Source organism: Oncorhynchus mykiss, chromosome 2, assembly GCF_057628025.1.
Source record: "Oncorhynchus mykiss isolate SJ-2025 chromosome 2, ASM5762802v1, whole genome shotgun sequence".
Classification (NCBI taxonomy): domain Eukaryota; kingdom Metazoa; phylum Chordata; class Actinopteri; order Salmoniformes; family Salmonidae; genus Oncorhynchus; species Oncorhynchus mykiss.
Genome location: NC_143023.1, coordinates 88696879 through 88718197, shown reverse-complemented (window position 1 = coordinate 88718197; position 21319 = coordinate 88696879). Strand labels below are relative to the sequence as shown.

General features: G+C 42.0%; 1 protein-coding gene and 1 long non-coding RNA gene across 5 annotated transcripts; one reads left to right on the top strand and one right to left on the bottom strand.

Moving 5' to 3' along the window:
* Positions 1 to 6432: 6432 nt before the first annotated feature.
* On the bottom strand, positions 6433 to 12544 carry LOC149985294 (uncharacterized). Its single transcript, XR_016489216.1, has 2 exons — positions 12173 to 12544; positions 6433 to 11740 (listed from the first exon to the last, which is right to left on the bottom strand). It is a non-coding gene; the product is annotated as an uncharacterized LOC149985294 (long non-coding RNA).
* On the top strand, positions 11629 to 18717 carry znf277 (zinc finger protein 277). Of its 4 annotated transcripts, none has more exons than XR_016489214.1 (11): positions 11629 to 11766; positions 14031 to 14247; positions 15546 to 15634; positions 15748 to 15830; positions 16245 to 16447; positions 16740 to 16841; positions 17016 to 17080; positions 17234 to 17330; positions 17443 to 17485; positions 17749 to 17923; positions 18158 to 18717. XR_016489214.1 is itself a non-coding variant. In XM_021576089.3 (11 exons), the coding sequence occupies exons 1-11, from the start codon at positions 11733 to 11735 to the stop codon at positions 18342 to 18344; spliced, it is 1326 nt and encodes a 441-aa protein (XP_021431764.2). In that variant the 5' UTR covers positions 11629 to 11732; the 3' UTR covers positions 18345 to 18717. The 4 variants fall into 4 exon arrangements, 2 of the variants coding, with proteins under 2 accessions (XP_021431764.2, XP_090067974.1); XM_021576089.3 differs by having other exon boundaries at positions 16740 to 16872; XM_090211848.1 differs by lacking the exon at positions 11629 to 11766 and adding an exon at positions 12506 to 13182 and having other exon boundaries at positions 16740 to 16872.
* Positions 18718 to 21319: the final 2602 nt, after the last annotated feature.

Here is a 21319-nt window from a genome sequence, read left to right as displayed (position 1 = left end):
CAGAGTTGAACCAACCAATAAGAATGCTTGATGTTACGGATACAGGTATCCTGTGTGTGTGTGTATGTATCCTGTGTTCTTTTCTCTCCTTCTCCCCTCACAGGTGAAAATCATCACTCCCCAATCAGTCACCAATCCAATCATCAATTCAATCCAATCATCAATCAGAAGACACACACCCCATCAGTTGTTTGCTCTAGAGCTCAATCTCTCTGTAAATGCCATGTCTGTAGGTCTCTGTGTTTCACTCTCTCTGTGTATTAACCTCTCTTTTGTTTGAGCACCTCCATAGCACTTTGTCCTCACCTGTGAGTATTGTTTTTGGTTATGGTGTTTGTTTGTGTGAAACTGTGCAGGAGTCCCTAGGTTTCAGCCCGGCTGAACTAGTGTTTGGTCACACAGTGAGAGGACCAATGAAAGTCCTTAAAGAACAGTTCTTGTCTCGAGACAAGAATGTGTTGGACTACGTTAGTCGCTTTCGTGAGCGCCTACACCAAGCTTGTGCTCTCGCAAAGGAAGCTCTGTCTTCCTCACAGAGGAGCATGAAAAGACCCTATGATAAAGAGGCTGTTTCTCGTCCACTACAGCCAGGTGACCAAGTACTGGTGTTATTACCTGTTCCAGGATCTTCACTGTCAGCTCGTTTCTCTGGTCCTTATTTCATTGAAAATAAAATAAGTGAAACTATGTGCTTCAAACTCCTGATAGACAACGCCAATCTCGTGTGTCACATTAACATGTTGAAAGCTTACCACACCCGACCCATCACACAGTTAGAGAGTTCAAAAACAAAGGAAGGTACTGCTGTCTCCTCTGCTACTACTGCTATCATAGTGGACTGTCATATTGATGATGTTGATGGATTGGAGTTGCGCAATACTCAGCAGCAGTGTTTTAGATTGCTCAACTCAGAAATGCTGCTGTCTATCCAATCCGGTCTGGTTCATTTAACGGACGGACAGGCCAATGATATTGTGAGGCTACTATACAGTTTTCCATGTCTCTTTAATGACGTTCCTACTCGCACAAACGTGTTGGAACATGACATTAATGTTGGAAATGCTACACCTATCAAGCAACACCCATATCGTATCAATGCTTCCAAGAGGAAGATAATGAGGGATGAGGTGAGATATTTGTTGGAGAATGACCTGGCTAAGCCAAGTTCAAGCCCTTGGAGTTCTCCTTGCATTCTGGTTCCTAAACCTGATGGTACGTCCAGGTTATGTACGGATTATCGAAAGGTAAATTCTGTCACAATGCCAGATTCGTTCCCGTTACCCAGACTGGACGACTGTATCGACACTATTGGTGCTGCTAAGTATGTAACTAAGTTGGACCTCTTAAAAGGTTACTGGCAGGTTCCGTTAACTTCACGTGCTTCTGAGATTTCTGCCTTTGTGACCCCAGACAACTTCCTACAGTACTCAGTCATGGCTTTTGGGTTGCGAAATGCACCAGCCACTTTCCAACGACTGGTTAACTCTGTATTAGTTGGCGTTCCTAATTGTAGTGCATACCTTGATGACCTAGTGATTTATTCGTCTGAGTGGTCAGATCATGTTGACTCGCTAAGGGTAGTATGTGAATGGTTGGCAGCTGCTTCTCTAACCCTGAACTTGGCAAAGTTCGAGTTTGGGAAGGCTACTGTTACCTATCTCGGTAAAGAGGTTGGCCAAGGACAGGTGCGCCCTGTTGATGCCAAGATCTTGGCTATAACTGCATTCCCTGCACCTACCACCAGATGAGAGCTACGTCGCTTTTTAGGGATGGTTGGCTACTACCGTAGCTTCTGTAAAAAATTCTCTGCGGTAGTTGCTCCATTGACCGATTTGCTTAGTTCGGCTAGATCATTTGTGTGGTCCCCTGATTGTAAGAGCTTTTGAATCTGCGAAAGCACTCTTATGTAGTACACCTGTACTTGCTGCTCCGGATTTTGAACAACCGTTCAAACTTGAGGTAGATGCTAGTGCCAGAGGTGCTGGTGCTGTTCTACTGCAGCAGGACGAGTGGAGTGGATCATCCCGTTTGTTATTTTTCCCGTAAATTTAATAACTGTCAAACTATGCAACAATAGAACAAGAAGCTCTTGCTTTGTTGTTGGCTCTGCAATACTTTGAAGTAGATATTGGTTCCAGTGCCCTACCAGTGATTGTATATACTGACCATAACCCCTTAGTTTTTCTCCACCGGATGTACAACCAGAACGAGCGCCCAACGCGGGCGCTGATTGTACAAAATTATAATTTGGAGATCCGCCACAAAAAGGGTTCTGATACTGTGTTGGCAGATGCTTTGTCTCGTGTGTAAAAATGATTTTTGTATGTTTTGGCAAGGTTGACTTTGTTATTGTTGTGAGTATTTATTGTAATACTGTGGTCGCAATCCCTAGGGTTGCTCTTAAGGGTGGGAGTGTTACGGATACAGGTATCCTGTGTGTATGTATCCTGTGTTCTTTTCTCTCCTTCTCCCTTCACAGGTGAAAATCATCAGTCACCAATCCAATCATCAATCAAAAGACACACCTCCTCCTGTTTCCTACCCAATCACAGTTCCTTTCCCTTGGTTTAAAAACCCCATCAGTTGTTTGCTCTAGAGCTCAATCTCTCTGTAAATGCCATGTCTGTAGGTCTGTGTTTCACTCTCTCTTTGTGTATTAACCTCTCTTTTGTTTGAGCACTTTTTCCTCACCTGTTAGTATTGTTTTTGGTTATGGTGTTTGTTTGCTGGTGGAAAAAGGGGAAACCAAGACAAGTCGCCCATGGGCATACACTACCCGTAGGTAGACTTTGTTAAATACACTAGTTAGAACTGGGCGGACCACCCACTGTAATTTTGGTTAGCTGTTGTTAAAGTAGGCTAGTCTAGCTTAGGGGTGTTTTTGAATACTTATTGTTTCTTTCCTTGGGTCCAGCTCAGCCCCCCCCCCCCCCCCCCCCATTACCGTGTGTTTACTAATAAACCTTGAGTTTGACGGTAGATTTCAGTTGTCCTGGTTATTTCGTTCACACTTTGTCACTATTATAATTTGCATGAGTTATGTTACGGGTCTCATTACCATTCCCCCCCCCCCCCTGTTACACAAGCACTAGCTGCCTAGCTGCTCTCTCGCTAAGCCACGCCTATAGTGCATTGGGAAACTCAAACTATTGAGCACAGCATGTAACAGACAACCTCCACCGCACATCTGGCTACAATTGCTGCTCATCTATGGTCTGTTTGAACTAAGAGTCAAGCAGTTTAATGAAGGGAACACATGAATAAACAGCTTCATAGATGTAGCAAGCAGAACGCTGCCCATTACTAGAGTACTGTAATCATTGGTATTAGCATGCCTCTGGGGTCCCACCGTTCCAAAGTTGAATGGTACATGGCTTACTAAAAAAATGTACTTATGAAAAATAAACGGTAGCTATTTGGTTATGGTAAGAACTGTATTTTTCTAGATGTTTAAAGACCCCCGACGCAACAGTCAGAGCTGCAGACACCAACATATTTGAAATCAATAATCACCATTGGCATGTAGGGGAGTGAGGGCAACAGAGCTAGACCCTTAGCTAGTATAGGGGCATTTCCATATAAAAGGACTCATGAGCACCAACATGTGAAGTTCATAGGAACATGTCAAATGAAAGAAGGCTCTATATTGATGAGAAATGAAGGCATACAGTGCATTCGAAAAGTGTTCAGACCCCTTGACTTTTCCACATTTTGTTACTTTACAGCGTTTTTCTAAAATTGATTCAATTGTTTTTTTCGCTCATCAATAATTGTCCATCCTAAAAATTAGGAATAAGCAAAGGCTTTGATTTCTGGTCAAACAAATGGAAAGGGGGTTTTACGCAACATCTAAAAATACATCAAAACACAATGTTGGCCTCCCGAGTGGCGTAGCAGTCTGAGGCACTGCATCATTACAGACCCGGGTTCAATCCCAGGCTGTGTCACAACCAGATGTGACTAGGAGTCCCATAGGGCGGCGCACAATTGGCCCAGCGTCGTTCGGGGTCGGAGGGTTTGTCCGGGGGGGGGGGGGGGGGGGGGGGGGGGGGGGGGGGGGGGGGGGGGGGGGGTCATTGCACTCCTTGTGGCTGGCAAGGCGCCTGCAGGCTGACTTCGCTCATCAGATGAACAGTGTTTCCTCCGTCACATTGGTGCGGCTTGCTTCTGGGTTTAAGCAGGCAGGCGTTAAGAAGCGCCGTTTGGCGGCTCATGTTTCGGAGGAAGCATGACTCGAGCTTCGCCTCTACCAGCCTGTTGGGGAGTTGCAGCAACGAGACAAGATCCTATTTGGATGTGACAAAAAGGGGGTACATTTAAAAAAATAAAATTCATAATAATGTTGAAGTAAAGACCCCTGCTAACTAACATCAATACTTATTTGCCTTCTGTAAATGTAAGAAACATAGCCTTGTGCCTTGTAATTCTGAAGGAATTACCGAAAAATCAGTAATGGAATTACTGCAGTTGAATTGGCTACAATGGGAAATAACAGTCACAAACCACAGTTGGGTCACCTGCTACTGTCCTCCCTTTCACTGGCATACTGTTATGTTCAGCTCATAACTGGTGGTTAAAGCAAGACTGTGAAAACAGTTTGGACAACCCCTCACTGTCCTTCTCTCTGCCACTCTCTCTTCTATCTGTCTCCAGTTAATGTCACCTCTCCCAACTCATACTGACACTTACCATGACACCTACCACCTATTCTCTTTCCATTTACTGTAACAAGCATCCTCACCCCCTGAGCACTGACCGAACACCGGACGTCCACGGACTTGAAAAGTTTGGTCAGTCCGCCCTGGGTCGACCAAATCTGAACCAATATTAGACGTCTATGTTTCACAAGTTTGGACAGCACAGTACAGAACAGTAAAGTAAAGTACAGAACAGTACACTACAGTTGTACATTAGAGTAGAGTTCAGCACAGTAGAGCACACTAGAGTAGAGTACAGTACAATCTACTGTATTGTACTGTACTCTACTGTATTGAACATATTTATTTTACTGTACTCAACTGTACTGAACTCTACTGTACTCTAATGTTCTTTACTGTGTTTAAACTTGTGAAACCGACTTCTGTGATCGGTTCAGATTTGGTCTGGTCCGGACCAACCAAATGTGTTTTTGTTTGTAGGCGGAGCTCATTAGAATAATAACCAGTGTGTAGAATAATACCCAAATATGCAAAAGAAGGATACTACATATTTCTATCTTTGTGTACCTATTCAGGATACATCACAATAATGAAGGGAATGATATTCACAATTATGCATCTCTCTATAGTAAAGATCATGGTCCCATGATGTAATTCCGTTACCGTAATTCCATTTCCGAATGTAAATCCACTTCACCTGCTGTAGTTCAATAACCAAAATACATTTTTTTAAACTCAAGGTGTCATGTCATAGCTGACACCCCATTCTTTCTGCAGACATCTTTGATTCTTAATTTGGAGTAGATATTTAACAGAGTATTTGGAAAACATCTTCACATTAAAAACTGAGGGAGATTTTACCGTAATTCTGCTACAAAACTTTACATCTGGACAGTGAAAAATCAGTCAAAGCGTAATTCCTTTCACGTGGAATTGCCCATAGCCTAATGGAGGGGAAACAGTGGTCTGAGAGATTGCCATTCTAATTTAACCACCACCAGGCCTGTTGTCAGTTAGCCTAAACCCATCACACCATTCCTGAAAGGTTCAGTGGGTTCAAACTGCAGACACCACTCTGAGAGAAATAAACTAATAAGTAACAAACAAAGTCAACTTTGTCTCCTGTATGTTAAAAACACCAACTATCTCTCTCTGTCATCTGTCTCCCTGTCTCTTCACCAACTACAGGAATAAAGCACTAATTAGAGAATCACATTATCAATATGAGAGACCGTTTTTCCATTAGAGAGATGGCATCGAGCCCCAGCAGCAGATTGATTTTTCCTGATGAGTGCTTAATTAAAGACAAGAGTCCACTGCAGACGGAGAAGTAGCACCTCACTGCCTCCATCTGTGACTACCGCTACCGCACTGCTCAGCAGGCAGTGTCCATGTGGCCAGTCCACACGGCAAGTTGTGTGAAATGGTGCATGGTGGATGAATGTATCATTCCTAGAAGAAGGATGAAAATGTCTGCTGTGATTACTCCATATTATTGATTAATCTTATCCCTTTGTGATTCATATACTGTAATACAATCCATTTTGAGTAGTAGGCTATTTGGGTGGTGGGATAGTCTTAAGAAGTCTTCAAAGGTTGTATAAAATAAGTTGTATACTGACTAAACCCTTTACCCTAATCACTGTCTGTTTATTCATCTCTTCCAGACACTGAGCAGCCTGGTGTGATGCAGGGCATCAGCTAAAACTAAGTTGACTATTGGAGTGGTGTATAAGGGCACAAGGCGAGACCCAGATTCAGACACAGGACGCAGGTGGTTAGAGTCCAAGATGTTTATTAACAATCCAAAAGGGGTAGGCAAGAGAATGGTCGTGGACAGGCAAAAGGTCAAAACCAGTTCAGAGTTCCAGAGTTCCAGAATGGCAGGCAGGCTCGAGGTCAGGCAGGCGGGACTGGAGTCCAGAAAAACAGGCAAAGGTCAAAACCGGGAGGACTAGTAAAATAGAATAGAAAAGCACAGGGAAAACTACACTGGTTGACTTGAACATACAAAACAAACTAGCACAGAGATACAGGAAACACAGGGATAAATACACCAGGGAAAATAAGTGACACCTGGAGGGGGTGGAGACAATCACAAGGACAGGTGAAACAGATCAGGGCGTGACATGGTGTCAGCTTGACTGTAAGCTCATGGGTAAAAGCCCAATGCCCAGGCCCACAAAGGGGATTTGTCTCTCAAGCAGAACATCAGACTCACTGTTTGCCTGCACCTGGAAGATGAATTACGACAAATCCCTGCTTCTGATGACTTTGGGTATTCAATGGGAAGTTTAAGGTCTGAGTGACAATGTAGGCTAATCACTACGAATGGTATACCTATTTAGGGAAGTAATGTGGTAACTGCCACTCTGAAGTGTAGAATTCAATAATCTAACAAAGCTAAATAAAATGTACCATTTCATGAACTTAGTCTTTATTCATGCAGCAGGTAAATAATGCCATAGAAGGTTTTGCCATATCGAGAAGATTGAAATACTGCTAACTTCCCTTTTCGTCCTCATGCTAGCTAGCAGTAGCCACAGCACCCATTATGGAATGGCATATTGTGTTGAACAAAAAGGAGCTGATTGGCTGACACTGCCATTCCAAAATGGCGGCGTCGGCTACTACCAGTTAGCATGAGGACAAAAAAGGCAGTTTTCCAGGAAATTAGCAGGATTTCAATCTCTTCGACGTATCAGTGTGGATAAAGGCAACATTTGGAGTACAGTGGCATATTCCATCCCTGCGTTGAAGTACGTTTCCAGACCCATATCTCACGCAGGCTCCATAGTGTATTAATGTCACCATGATTGTGTACAGACCCCAATGCAGCTCAGCGTAAACAAGAATAATGGTAGGGTAGGACTCTTCTGGCATTTCCTCACATTTCCCTTATTTTTTATTTATTTCAGATACCAAATCAGTGAGCTGCTATATTGACTTTACTTCATATATGGGTTATTGATCTGATAATGAAAATATAACTCCTCCCCTCCGCCTTATAATAAACATTTAAAAATGTTAGAATGTATTGTTGTATTTGTGAATCCACAAAAATGCTAAAGATTTTTTGGTTTAATGTGTTTTCAATTGCTAAAAAGTTATCAAACACTTTTGAACAACTGGTGCTTTAATTTGGAGCAGATACTTATGGGTTTGGTAAGGAACAGATTGAAGAGAGATCAGAGCAGGAGCCTATCATTCTTATCTCTGCTGGGACAGAACATCCTGTACTCTCAGCTGAATGTCTTATATGGCATATGAAGAGAAATTGGGTATTGGCTACAATATCTCCTCATTCATGCTTAGAGCTATGAAAATACAAAAAGGAGTGAATTATTACTCACACAGCACATTCATCCTGACTCCTTAAACCATTTCTGTGGAGAAATTGAGCATCACAGCTACATAATATGGAAATTGAGGCCTGGGAGTCAAAAAAAAAACTTCTTAACAAAAAGGGGAAATGGGTGATAGTGAAATAATTTAATGAAGTATGCAGAAGTAAATGTGCCAATTAATAGCTAGAGTATGTCACGTTTTCCCGGCATGGAGATTCAGCTCCGAATCTTGTTAAGGGTTTGAGTTTCTTTAGATAATAAATGGATCAAGTTTAGTTATATTCAGCTCAAGGCTCTGACCTTGGAGCAGTACAGTAGGCGGGTTGAAGATGGATAAGTAGGCTAAGGAAGGACACTGAGGATGCTCTACAGTAGGATTTGTTTATAGAGCCTGTCTGATTCTCATATTGGTTGTCTTTGATCATTCTGGAGAAGCTGCTGGGTGGACATCATCTCAACACATAGCTGCCAATGGCAAGGACAATACAGACATTAGCCTGCACTGAATTCATGCATGAACACTGTGGTCTAACAGCAGTTCAGAGAGGAAAGCCATAGAGGGATAAGATTATTTTCTCCAATAATGCTCAGATTATTTGTATTTATGGTAAGGATCATCTGGAAATACATAACAGGAGAGTGCCTCAGGTATGAACTACACAATCTAAGTATATTTATGTATATCCTGTTTATTTCTTACATCCAAGACTTCACTACACCTCTGCATCACTAAAGGAATAATAAATAGAAAGCTGTCAACTAGACATCTGGATAGGTTTATCACAAACCTTGTTGCATTGAACACGATGTGAGAACATTATGCAATGAACAAAAGCCGCTATGGCTTTTGAAGAAATCAAATTTTTTTAAAGAGAGAATTGATTGTGAATGGTGATGCTTCTTTTTAATGTAAACTTGGCAAATGCACACTGAAACCAAACGATGGTCTTATAGAAGATGTGCTGCTCAGCTTACCCATTGAACACAACCGACAAGCTGTTTACAAAGAAAGTAAGCAATGACTTTCCAGTTGTTGGGTGGGTGTGTAGAACTAAACAGATTAATAAATGCAGCATTTTCCTGAGAAACGTGTCACCCGTGGTTGAATAGAATAGAGGGTGGATAAGAAGCACAGTTTGAAATGGGGACAGCATACACATAGACTTATAAATCAAAATCCACATTTGGAGAAGACAAAGCTTCACTGATAATAAAGAGTTGGATTTTCCTTGAGGGCTTAATTAAACCCTTAGAATCAAAATGCTATTATCAGTCCCCAACCCTGCACTGCAATTGACAGCATGGCCACTTTTCTTATGAGTCACCAACCATTAGGGCCCTCTGATATTTGTTAGGTAACAATATATCAACATTGCTGCAACATTGATGAGACATGAATGTGTTTCTCTGAGGGGCTATATGGCATGATACGCACCCAGTAGTTATGTCTAGCCTATATAGGGAATAGGGTGCCATTTGGGACGTAATCTATGATTTAAAGTAGGTGGTTACACACCAGTGCTCAGTCTGAAAGAAAAGGATCATGCTTCTGGACACTAGGCAGAGTCAGACAGTGACCCATGCGGGTGGTTCTTCCCACATAATGACATCTTTTGAGGCTGCAGACTTCTAAATGATAAAAACAGGTGCTGAGCAGGTAGTTGCTATGCAACAATCGGGTGCGAAGCTAGCAGCAGCAGCCAGGTGGGCTTCAGCAGAAAGGAGTGAGCACACACAGAGGTGGTTATTAGAGACCTCGGAACACTGTGGGGAACTCTAAAAGGCTGCTGGAACCACAGGTAGGACGGAGACTTTTCCAGTTTAATAGGCAACCTGCAGCTTGGGCTTGTCTGGTGAAAGAGAGTTGAGCATAGTGGTTCTCTAAATTGTTTCAAATTCAGAGTTGTAGACTTGAGTCCAGAGCGCTATTGTAATGCACAATACTGTATTGATTGCTTCTTTTCACATCCATTGTGTCAAAGAATGAACATTCTGTCTGGCCAGGCAAAAAGAAATACACATTTTCTTATTGTAAAACATAAATATAAAGGAGAAAATGAGGCACAAAGATTAAATAGATTGGAGTTGATTTAACTGTTTCATGACAAATTGATGCTATTTGAGCATGCTGTTATAAATACATTTGAAAGTGAGATTGCCATTGCCATCTATGACACCGGTTTATCTCTGAAATAATTCTATCCACAGATAATAAGAGCATATTCTCTCTTCGGTATTTGGAGTTGAGATTGGTTGAGCAAAGAGGGGAACAGTGGGCTGAAACAAATCTTCCTCCCTCACCACCACAGTGGAGGCTGGTAAGGGAGGATGGATTGTAATGAATGGTACCCTTACCACCACCTTCCCTTAATCACCACCACTCCCTCCTCTCTATCCCCAATCCCTGGAGTTTAATTAGGCTCTCTAAGCTCTGTCTGAATAATGCAACACCTGAGCACACCTGAATGTCTCTGCTCAAACAGACAGAACGAGAGAGAGAGAGAAAGAGGGACAAAGAGAGAGGGGGGAGAGATTATTTGCATTTTGCGCAGTACTTCCTGGTAAGCCTGCCCTCCAAAGCTATGGTATAGAAGAAAATAACATAGATATTTGTCCACAGATGGGAACATTATAGATGGTATGTCTACAATCATTTACATTCAATAACTGGGCTTGCGTCTTTTTTTTCTTAAGTGTATGACCATTTGAAATGCAATGACAAATACTTTACAAGACTACCATCTAGTGGTGTTTTTACACATTTACAGCTGGTCAATTATCCTTCTCCAGGAGAGGAGAGGGATGTGGAAGCGCGAATGAGCAAGGCGGGGGCTAAGGAAATTATATGGGCACTGGTGCTGCAGAACTGGCAGGAGCAGTGGAACAGCAACACTAAGGACAGGCATCTATTCCCTGTTCAGAGTAAAGTCGGGGAGGATGGTATGAAGGGACAGAAGAGAGGAGGCCATTTTTACAAGGCTACGGGTGGGACACAGCCGGTTTAATAAGTAATTAATTATATGTGATAGGAAAGCGTCCAACAGGAAGGTGTGATTACCGCAAGACATTGGAGAGGTGGGTATAATTTGTGGAACGTTCCAACAGGAATCCGTTCCAAAAACGTCTTAAAGTACAAGGTTGCCAACAAACGCATACAATGTAACATGATCAATTCACCTAACTTTTGCTAAATAACTATCGAGTAGGCATCAACTCACCACGTAGCTTATTCTTAATGTTTGTCAATAGGTTACCAGAGTGAGGACAGACATTTTTCGGAATAAACATGGTGAGTGAAAAACGTTATTAATTAGCCCACTCCCAACCCGGTTTCGTATTATGCCACTATACGACTTTGTATGCGTTATTTGTGGGCAACCTTGTTATTTACGAAGTTTTTGGATCAGATTCATGTTGGAACGTTGCAAAAATTATACCTACCAACATTGGAACATGTGCTGATACTGTGTGGGCAGTATGATAGGGAGAGAGACTGAGAATGGGATCCAGTAATTGAGTTTAAGTAGCATACTGAGTTGAACATATATTTTTTTAAGAGAAACTTAGCTGGCAGATAGGATTCAGTTCCTCCCAGTACAGTGGGTGGCGCTAATGCACCATAACGTTGGATACCAACTGCCGATAAACGCCAAAGAAGAAGAACAGCCGTACCGCCGATAAACCGAACAGAAGAACGTCAGCTGTATTGACCACGTGACATTTGAAAATGGCTGCCTGCGTGGAGAAAAAAATAAATTCAGGTACGTGTCACTATCTCTGGATAACGCAAATAATTATGACTCTATAAGAGGTATATATGTATATGAACGCAATTTCCTATTTAAGAAATGCATAATTTAATACACGTTAACCTTTCAATATTGCTAAAGAAGTAGCCAGCTGTTCAACTTGTTAGCTAGTTGAGCTAGCTATACCTAACGTTACCTGTAAAATGCAATTCTGACTAAGTTATTTTTCAGGATTTACTCATACGGTATAATGACTTTGGTACAAATAAAGTAGCTAAGTAATGTGTATAATGTTTTGGAGTCAGTTATTCACAATGTGATAGTGCTTGTACTCATTGGGGCCGATTCAGACTTACGAACTTTACGCCTTTTCTACCCCTTTCCTACGCACTTCTCAGTATTTAGTATTCAGACTTACCTTATTCAGTCCCATAACGTGCTCTGCAGTTGTGGCTACCCAAAATATTTTCTTGTGGAGTTTTCATTCAATAGGATTTTCAGTACATTATCTTAAAGCCATCCCGTTTAAATACGGTGTACATTTTTTTTTTTTTAGCTCGAATTCTGTCAACAGACTAGAATATATCGAGAAAGTGGTTCAGAATATTAAGGATCAAAGAAAGAAATCCATCAAAATATATGTATATTCCTCTGTTTCAGCAACAATTGGTAGATTTGAAAGGGGTACACAGAATCTCTGAATGTCTCCCCTATGTGGAAGCTAGGTAGTAAATTGCAACAGCACTAGGCTGCATTCAAAAGACATTTGCCCGTAACGTGGCGGAGACTCACGCTTGAGCATTTTACTTTCGGTTTTGGTCCACCAGCTTCAAACGGTTGTAAAAATGTTATTTTTGTTATTGAAAATATGTTCACAGCGATTTTAATGGATTCCTTACACGATTCAGTATTTGATTTCTCAAACTGAAATTGAGTTAACTGTAGAATTTAACAACCAGGAAATGAGTGGGCTGCTTGACCCGATTTCCACTAGATAACTCAGCCACAAAATACGATATAATGCAAAATATATATATATATATATATATATATATATAATCCTATGTGTAGCTCCTTTAAAAATAGTCTGATTTTGTAGATTGTTTAGATTTAGTAAGTAACGTTATTTATGAATCAAAAGTTCTACAACCCATGTTGGAATATTAGCGTACATAGAATTATAATGGTGAGAAAAGTGTACAATAGTAGGCTATACCCTCATTTATTGCCGGCAGTAATAATGGAACTGTGTGATGATGGGCAAAGTATTGCGCCATGAGTCGGGTTCTGTTACGGTTTGGTCTGCGTTCCGCTCCATAACGATTTAAAAAGCCTACATGTCTTTCAAAAACATATATTATCAACTGTTACTAATCCTCAGCAACAACCACACGGCCGTGACGGTGTTTACAGAGGGAGCAAATTAAGGTAAACGAAACAATGTAATTAAATGGAATGATAATTTAGGTTATACCACCTGAAGGCAACTAAAAGTAAATTGACAGTTGAATGTGTGGTTGGTTATTAGGCCTACTGACGGTCGATACTGATAGTGGCTAATATTTAACATGATAGAAATGGTAAACGGCTAAGTCTGGGTAGCCTGAAATTAAGACATTCTTGGGTGCCCACCCTGCTAGTTAAAAGGCTGTACAATTTAAATTATGCATAATGGCACAGCATTTCAAACTGTACTATGGTAAAGTTGATATGCTTCAGTTAGCCATATGACTGGTTTCACATTTGTCTTCAGCGATTTTATAAGGTAAAATAGATCTAAAACAAGTGTCATTTATATTTATTATTCCCTTATCCAGATGGATTACTCATTTAACTAGCTCTTATCAATAGCTCTTATCAAGTTGTAAATTTAAAGTGCATGGAGAATGGTGGTGTTTTTATTGGGAAAAAATAAAGTAGATGCTTTATCCACTTGGAACCGGCAGGTTCGCTAGACCTTATTCGTGTTTAATGTGGAATTATTAGGGAATTAAGTCAAGGTCAGAATAGAGCGTATCTGTAGACACCTCCACCACACCTTCATATATTCTATCTCCACCCCAAACAAATAGCAGGTGAATAGCATGCTGTTTTCATGCTTAAGTTCAAGATCAGAATATGCAGAGGGAGGTGCATACAAAGTGAATTACGTTCCATTTACGCGCGCATAACTTCTTTTTTTGTCATATTGCATCGTTTTAATGCTCCATTTTTGAGAAGGGGTGAGAATCATATCAAGCGATGTTTAATAAGAGCATGTTTCACTCTCCCCTCAGATGAACAGGAGTGGATACTGGAGCCTCTGTGTTTCCCTGAGCAGCCTGCTACAGACATCGGCACCAACTCATCCTCTCATCATGACATGGAGGTGGTGACCTGTGTGCTCTGCTCTCACTCCGCCCCTTTGTCAGAGAAGGACCGCCTCCTAAAGCACCTAGTACTGGTGCACAAGCTGGTCATCGCTGATGTCAAACTCATCGCTGACTTTCCTAAGTACGTATCAGAGATACTATATTTGTGTATATTTGAGTATACAAAACCATTATTTTCATGACATAGACTGACCAGGTGAAAGCTATGATCCCTTATTGATGTAACTTGTTAAATCCACTTCAATCAGTGTAGATGAAGGGGAGGAGACAGGTTAAAGAAGGATTTTTAAGCCTTTAGACATTGAGCCATGGATTGTGTATGTGCCGTTCAGAGGGTGAATGGGCAAGACAATATTTTAGTGCCTTTGAACTGGGTATGGTAGTAGGTTCCAGGTGCACCGATTTGTGTCAAGAACTGCAGCGCTGCTTGGCTTTTCACACGCTCAACCGTTTCCCATGTGTATCAAGAATGGTCCACCACCCATAGGACATCCAGCCAATCTTGCACAACTGTGGGAAATATTGGAGTCAACATGGGCCAGCATCCCTGTGGAACACTTTCGGCAGCCATGTGTGGGCCTTGGAGGGCACTTGGGAGTCAGGTCCAGCCTACGGGATGATCCCGTAGGTGAAGAAGCCAGATGTGGAGGTTGTGGGCTGGTGTGGTTACAAGTGGTCTGCGGTTTTCTAAAATAACGTTGGAGGCAGCTTATGGTAGAGAAATTAACATTAAATTATTTGTCAACAGCTCTGGTTGACATTCCTGCAGTCATTATGCCAATTGCATGATCCCTCAACTTGAGACATCTGTGGCATTGTGTTGTGACACAGCTGCACATTTTAGTGGCCTTTTATTGTCCACAGCACAAGGTGCACCTGTGTAATGATCATGCTGTTTAATCAGCTTCTTGATATGCCACACCTGTCAGGTGGATGGATTATCTTGGCAAAGGAGAAATGCTCACTAACAGGGATGTACATAAATTTGTGCACAAAATGAGAGAAATAATCTTTTTGTGGGTATGGGATATTTCTGGGATTTTTTATTTCAGCTCATGAAACATGGGATCAACACTTTGTTGCGTTTTGTATTTTTGTTCAGTGTATAAAATATATTTTCTACGGTATGTAGCCTCTCTTCAGTCCTGACCACATAACTAGAATGCATCTATTTCTATGGTCTTAATTATCAAGTTCCCTATCACAATTGTGGCACAGGTTTGATGATGTTTGATCTATACAAACAGTTATAAAACAGTAATAGCCGTTATGAAAACTGGGATAAATCACATGGAGAGATTGTCAATCGTGGCTGGCTACTTTTTGTGTACAGTTCCCTCTTCTCCAGAGGAAATGTATCACATACAGTCTGTCTCACACAAAATATTAATTGTGTTCTACTGTGTCCATTTCTTTCAGATACATGGAATACTGGAAGAACAGAATCTCTGAGCAACCCATCACAGATTTCTGCAGTGTGATCAAGACTAACTCGCAGGGCCCTGTTGGTAAGTAGTATTAATTTACTATAGATAGCCTTGAGGTTCACAATCTCGCTGCTTCTACTTTACCCTGTTCTTGCATTATATTATTTAATATACCCTCTTTATGTGCTTTTCAGAAAAACAGGAGCACTACTTCCTTCTGTGTGATGTCCTGCCAGAGGACAGGGTCCTCAGAGAACATCTCCAACAGAAACGACTGGTGAGTTACATTTGAGTCATTTAGCAGACGCTCTTATCCAGAGGAAGTTACAGGATCAATTAGGGTTAAGTGCCTTGCTGGACAGATTTTTCACCTAGTCGGTGCTGGGGTTTGAACCAGCAACCTTTCAGTTACTGGCCCAACGATCTTAACCGCTATGTTATCTGACAAGTTTTCAGAACAAGCTCTATTTTATGTATACAATATACTGTATGTCCCTAGGCTAATATTCACAAAGCATCTTAGAGTAGGAGCGCTGAGCTTGGATCGGGTCTTCCCTGTCCGTAGAAACATTCTTATTATTTAAAAGACAAAACTGATCCTAAATCAGCACTTCTACCCTGAGACACTGACTTCCCACTGGGACTGCATAGTTTAATTTATGCTACTAACTCACACTGTGTTGGTCTACAGGAGGAGATCCTGGAGCAGCAGCAGAGGGAGAGGGATGACGACAGCTTCCAGCGCATCTGCATGTTCTGCAATGACGAGTTCAATGGGAACAGATCGTCACTGCTCAACCACATGGCCAGGGAGCACTCGTTCAGCGTGGGACTGCCTGACAACATAGTGTACTGCGTAGAGTTCCTTGACCACCTGCAGAGCAAACTGGATAAGTAAGTTAGTTTTTGGAATGGATATCCTTTTTATGTTAATGTTTGTTTGCTATTTTTATCATTTGAAAAGAAAATTGTCATCTGTAGCCATCTGTAATTCACTAATTAGTAACACTGTAGTAATGTTTTCCAGTACTTTTTGTTTTTCTGTGAAGGAGAGCGCTGCTGTAGTAACGTTTTCCAGTACTTTAGTTTTCACTGTGAATGAGTGCTGGTTGGTGTCACACATTAGCATTACTCAACCAAACAATGTTTCAGAGCTTTGAGTGTTTCATTGTTTTTTTTCCCCCAGTCTGCAGTGCCTGTATTGTGAGAAAACATTCAGAGACAAGACGACACTGAAGGATCACATGAGAAAGAAACAGCACCGCAGAATCAATGGCAACAACAGCGAGTATGACTGCTTCTACATTATCAACTACCTGGTACGCTCAGTGTTGTGTGAGAGTATAATTAATAGAAATGCATATTGCTATATTTGACCTGGAAATATATTATTTTCACATTTAATTAAGGGTCATCAAATAATGATAAAGTGATGAAGACAGGTCTATTTTCCCTGCAACAGGAGCTGGGGAAAACATGGGAAGAGGTCCAATCTGAGGATGATCGGGAGATGGAGGATGAAGATGAGTAAGGATTGTCCTAGTGACACAGTCATTGTTGTTTGGGATGGTCAAACAGTAGGTTAGATTTGTAATCGGTGTTCTCTAGGATTGAATGGTATGCACTTTTGCAGTGTTGTATTTACCATTGAGGAAATGACTCTGTCTGTCCTCTCTTCAGTGATTGGTCAGACTGGCAGGCTCACCCAGTGTGTGCTGTGTGCCTGTTCTGTGAGCAGCAGTCAGAGAGCATGGAGAAGATCTACACACACATGGAGGTAACAGTCCCCTTATGCAGTTGTTGACAAATTTGGCCCATGAATTGCCGGTTTGGGAGCAGCTACTTCAATATGGTTCATGGATCTGTTTTTCTTCACCGTGCATTTTCAGGAAACCCACGGATTTGATCTGCACAAGTTGAAGACCGAACTCAGTAAGTAATATTGCACAACTGCTATGCTTTGTTGTACAAAACCCACCATAAAAACAAACACGTACACCCATCCAAATGAATGGGCATACCAGTCTTTCCCATACTAGGGCTACATTTACAGGCAGCTGAGTTACATTTTTCCACTAATTGGTCTTTTGACCAATCGGATCAGCTCTTTTGCCAATAATTAGGCAAAGGACCAGAATTTGGTTGTGTGTGTATAAATGCAGCCTAAGTGGCCTGATAAGCATGTCTTCTCCCAGATCTGCGGTTCTACCAGCAGGTCAAACTGGTAAACTACATCAGACGAGAGATCCACCAGTGCCGTTGCTACGGTTGCCAGGAAAAGTTTGGGTCCAAACCTGAGGTTATACGTCATGTAATGGAGGCAGGTCACGTGATGCAGCTACCAGAGACGTCAACCTGGGACCAACCACAGTAAGTTTGGAGCTCTCGTAAGTGATGTGCATGGAAAATGTATTGTTTACTTGTAATATTGTTAACTAAAACCATATTAATAACAAGACTATTGTTTTACTACAGTTTAAAAGTGATGTGTTATTGGAGTGCTGAATGAATGGTATTGTCAATTGCTCAGCTCTCCATCTGGTGGCTATTGTGACTGTTTCTGATGTCTAAATGCCAGTCATTACAGCTCATTCTCCAATCCAGGTATTACTTCCCCACCTATGAGAACGACGCCCTCCTCTGTGCCTTGTCGGACAGTGACAGTGAATCAGAACACACAGGCCCTTGGAGAGACGTCCCTGTCATAGCTGAGGACATCTCTAACCTGAAAGTCCTGAAGCAGACCAGCGTCCTCAGCCACCTTCTGAAGAACACAGACAGCTCTAGTTAAAAAGCTGGATGGATGGACCAATGATGTTATAAACTCAGTGGAGGATGCTCAGGGGAGAACGGCTCATAGAGGGACACAGTGCAACAACTTCTCGCTTCGCTGTATCTCCAACAAGACGGTGATGCTCATCAGACACTGTGCACTTAGCAGACCAGCACACATGTGCAGAAATGAACATGGCCTGTTTCATAAGAATTTCCTGAGCCTGGACTACATTTATGTATGATTTAATGTCATACTTGGTACAAATCACCATGTACAACATACCTGCAGGTGGATTTGTTTCATATAGTATGATTGCTGACAAAACGTGACCTCACTGCAGAGATGTGACAATTGCTAAATGTAAATAAACATTATGAATATACTATAACTGATGATTCCCTCTCGTTTAGCTTGCTTATACAATAGTTGAAAGAATGGCAGGTAGCCTAGTGGTTAGTGTTGGACTAGTAACCGAAAGGTTGCAAGATCGAATCCCCGAGCTGACATGGTAAAAATCCGTTCTGCCCCTGAACAAGGCAGTTAACCCACTGTTCCTAGGCAGTCATTGAAAATATGAATTTGTTCTGAACTTACTTGCCTAGTTAAATAAATAAAAACACAACACTACATTTCTAAAAACCCTGAGCTGCAGTAAAGTAAAAAACAGTACAGATTAAATTGGAATCTGTCTGTTACTTAATAGAGGGGATGGACTTCCATTTTCTAGTGTTTTTTGTCAACCTTGGTGGTCTTAACATGAATAATGTGTTGTGTGGCTTTGTCCAGAACCACCTGCCGTACAGTTGACCCCCAAACTGCAAAGTACTCAGTGTCTCCACCACGTCGTTCACATCAGGACTCACATTCAAACACGTCACTGAAACAGACAAACGCAGAAGTAACACATTTTGGATAAGTAATACGTTCAGTTAAAATACATCACATTATCAATCATAAGCAATTAATTCTGTCAAGACATTTCAATATTCATATTTGGAAATGTGGGTGTCAGATTATTTTCAGTATTTTAGAGGGAAAACATTACCTTAGCATCTCTACTGATACATGGCTGAAGCAGGTGTGTAAGTTGAGTTTAAATGTCACATGCAGCGTGTTACATTTCAGGGCACTGAAAACACCTTCTGTAAGTCATGGTCCTCTCAAATGCACAAAGAAATGTAAAACCATTGTTCCAGAAGGCATGCCTAATCAAGCCAAGCTCAATGATTTCAAAGAAAAGATCTGCCCCCATCTCCTCACATCAGTGTGAGAGCTACCTGTCCCAGGGACGTCAAGGATTTGTTGATGTCTGCGGTCTCGACCAGTCTGTCGTTTGGCTTCTGTCTTGGCGATGAGCTCAGACCCCTCCAAGTCACACAGGGTCAGGGTATTGTGAGACGACACACTCTGTACCCTCCAGTCAGGGTGAGCAACAGGTGGCCCGAGAGTTGACGAGGGAGAGGCTCTTCCTAGCAGTGGGTTCACAACCATACTGCTATTGACATGACTTGGTAGGCCTACCTTTGTTTTGTTTTTGGTTGAGCCAATCTTTCTATTCTTTTCTCCATTTCCATCACGTTCAGAATGCCGTCCTCGGTCTTCACCTCGACGTGGGTCAGCCCAGACACAGAGATGGACTTTCCCTAGGTCCATATCTCTAATGAACTGGTGGGACTTTGACAGGAGATCATTTAGGTCAGGGTTTCCCAAATCCGGTGCTGGGGCCCCTCGGTACACGTTTTGTTAATTGTCCTAGCGCTCGCTACACAGCTGATTTAAATAATCAAAGCTTGATTATGAGTTGGTTATTTGAATCACCTGTGTAGTGCTAGTGCAAAAAGCTGCATGTGCACCCAGGGTGGGCCCCAGGACCGAGTTAGGGAATCCCTGATATAGGCTGTCATTGTTGATTTCCAACATGTGTAAGTCGTCCTAGAGCTTGTCTGACCATAGGCTAGAATGCAGACTACTGTATATCCATCCGCACAAGACCTTACTATGGGCAGGGTCACTTCAAATACTTCCTCCTGCATGGAGAGACAAATTGAGAGAGCACACCAGCACAAAATCTAATGCCATCACAAAAACAAATGTTCTAATTACAAGAGGTTGGTGGCTCCTTAATTGGGGATGGGCTCGTGGTAATGGCTGGAATGGTATCTAACATAAAAAACATGGTTTACATGTGTTTGATGCCATTCCATTTGCTCTGTTCCAGACATTACGAGCTGTCCTCCCCTCAGCAGCCTCCTGTGGTCCTAATCCATTGGGTTCTGTGTTTCAATTAAATTCACCTACCTGTGAGGTGCTGAAGGGTTAGACTTTATCAAAGAGGAACTTGTTCTTGGTTCCCTTGTTGTTGACCAGATGCTCCTGGTCTGAGTATCCCCCAGTGTCCCCCTGGAGCTTCAACAGCTTGTTGTAGAGGGCCTCCTTGTAGAGCAGGGATGGGTTGTGGGGGCCACAAAAAAATCTGAACTCATCATGGGGAGGGGGGAACAAAACATTTTTAGCGCCCCCCTTTTAACAGTATGCTTAGGGTCATTGTCCTGCTGGAAGACTGAAACAGGTTTCCCTCAAGAATTTCCCTGTATTTAGCACCATCCATCAATTCTGAACAGTTTCCCAGTCCCTGCTGATAAAAAACATCCCCACAGCATGATGCTGCCACCACCATGCTTCACTGTGGGGATGAGGTTCACGGGGTAATGAGAGGTGTTGGGTTTGCACCAGACATAGCATTTTCCTTGATGGCCAGAGTACCTTCTGACCAGAGTACCTTCTTCCATATGTTTGGGGAGTCTCCCACATACCTTTTGGCAAACACAAAGTGTTTGCTTATATTTTTCTTTAAGGAATGGCTTTTTTCTGGCCACTCTTCCATAAAGCCCAGCTCGGTGGAGTGTATGGCTTAAAGTGGTCCCATGGACAGATACTCCAATCTCCACTGTGGAGTTTTGCAAGTCCTTCAGGGTTAGTTTTTGTGGGTG

Bases quoted from the DNA above. Each gene is read 5' to 3' on its own strand.
- znf277 (XM_021576089.3), top strand. From the start codon at position 11,733: ATGGCTGCCTGCGTGGAGAAAAAAATAAATTCAG. The intron at 11,767-14,030 runs GTACGTGTCACT...CTCTCCCCTCAG, and splicing joins GGAGAAAAAAATAAATTCAG to ATGAACAGGAGTGGATACTG. The intron at 15,831-16,244 runs GTGAGTTACATT...GTTGGTCTACAG, and splicing joins ATCTCCAACAGAAACGACTG to GAGGAGATCCTGGAGCAGCA.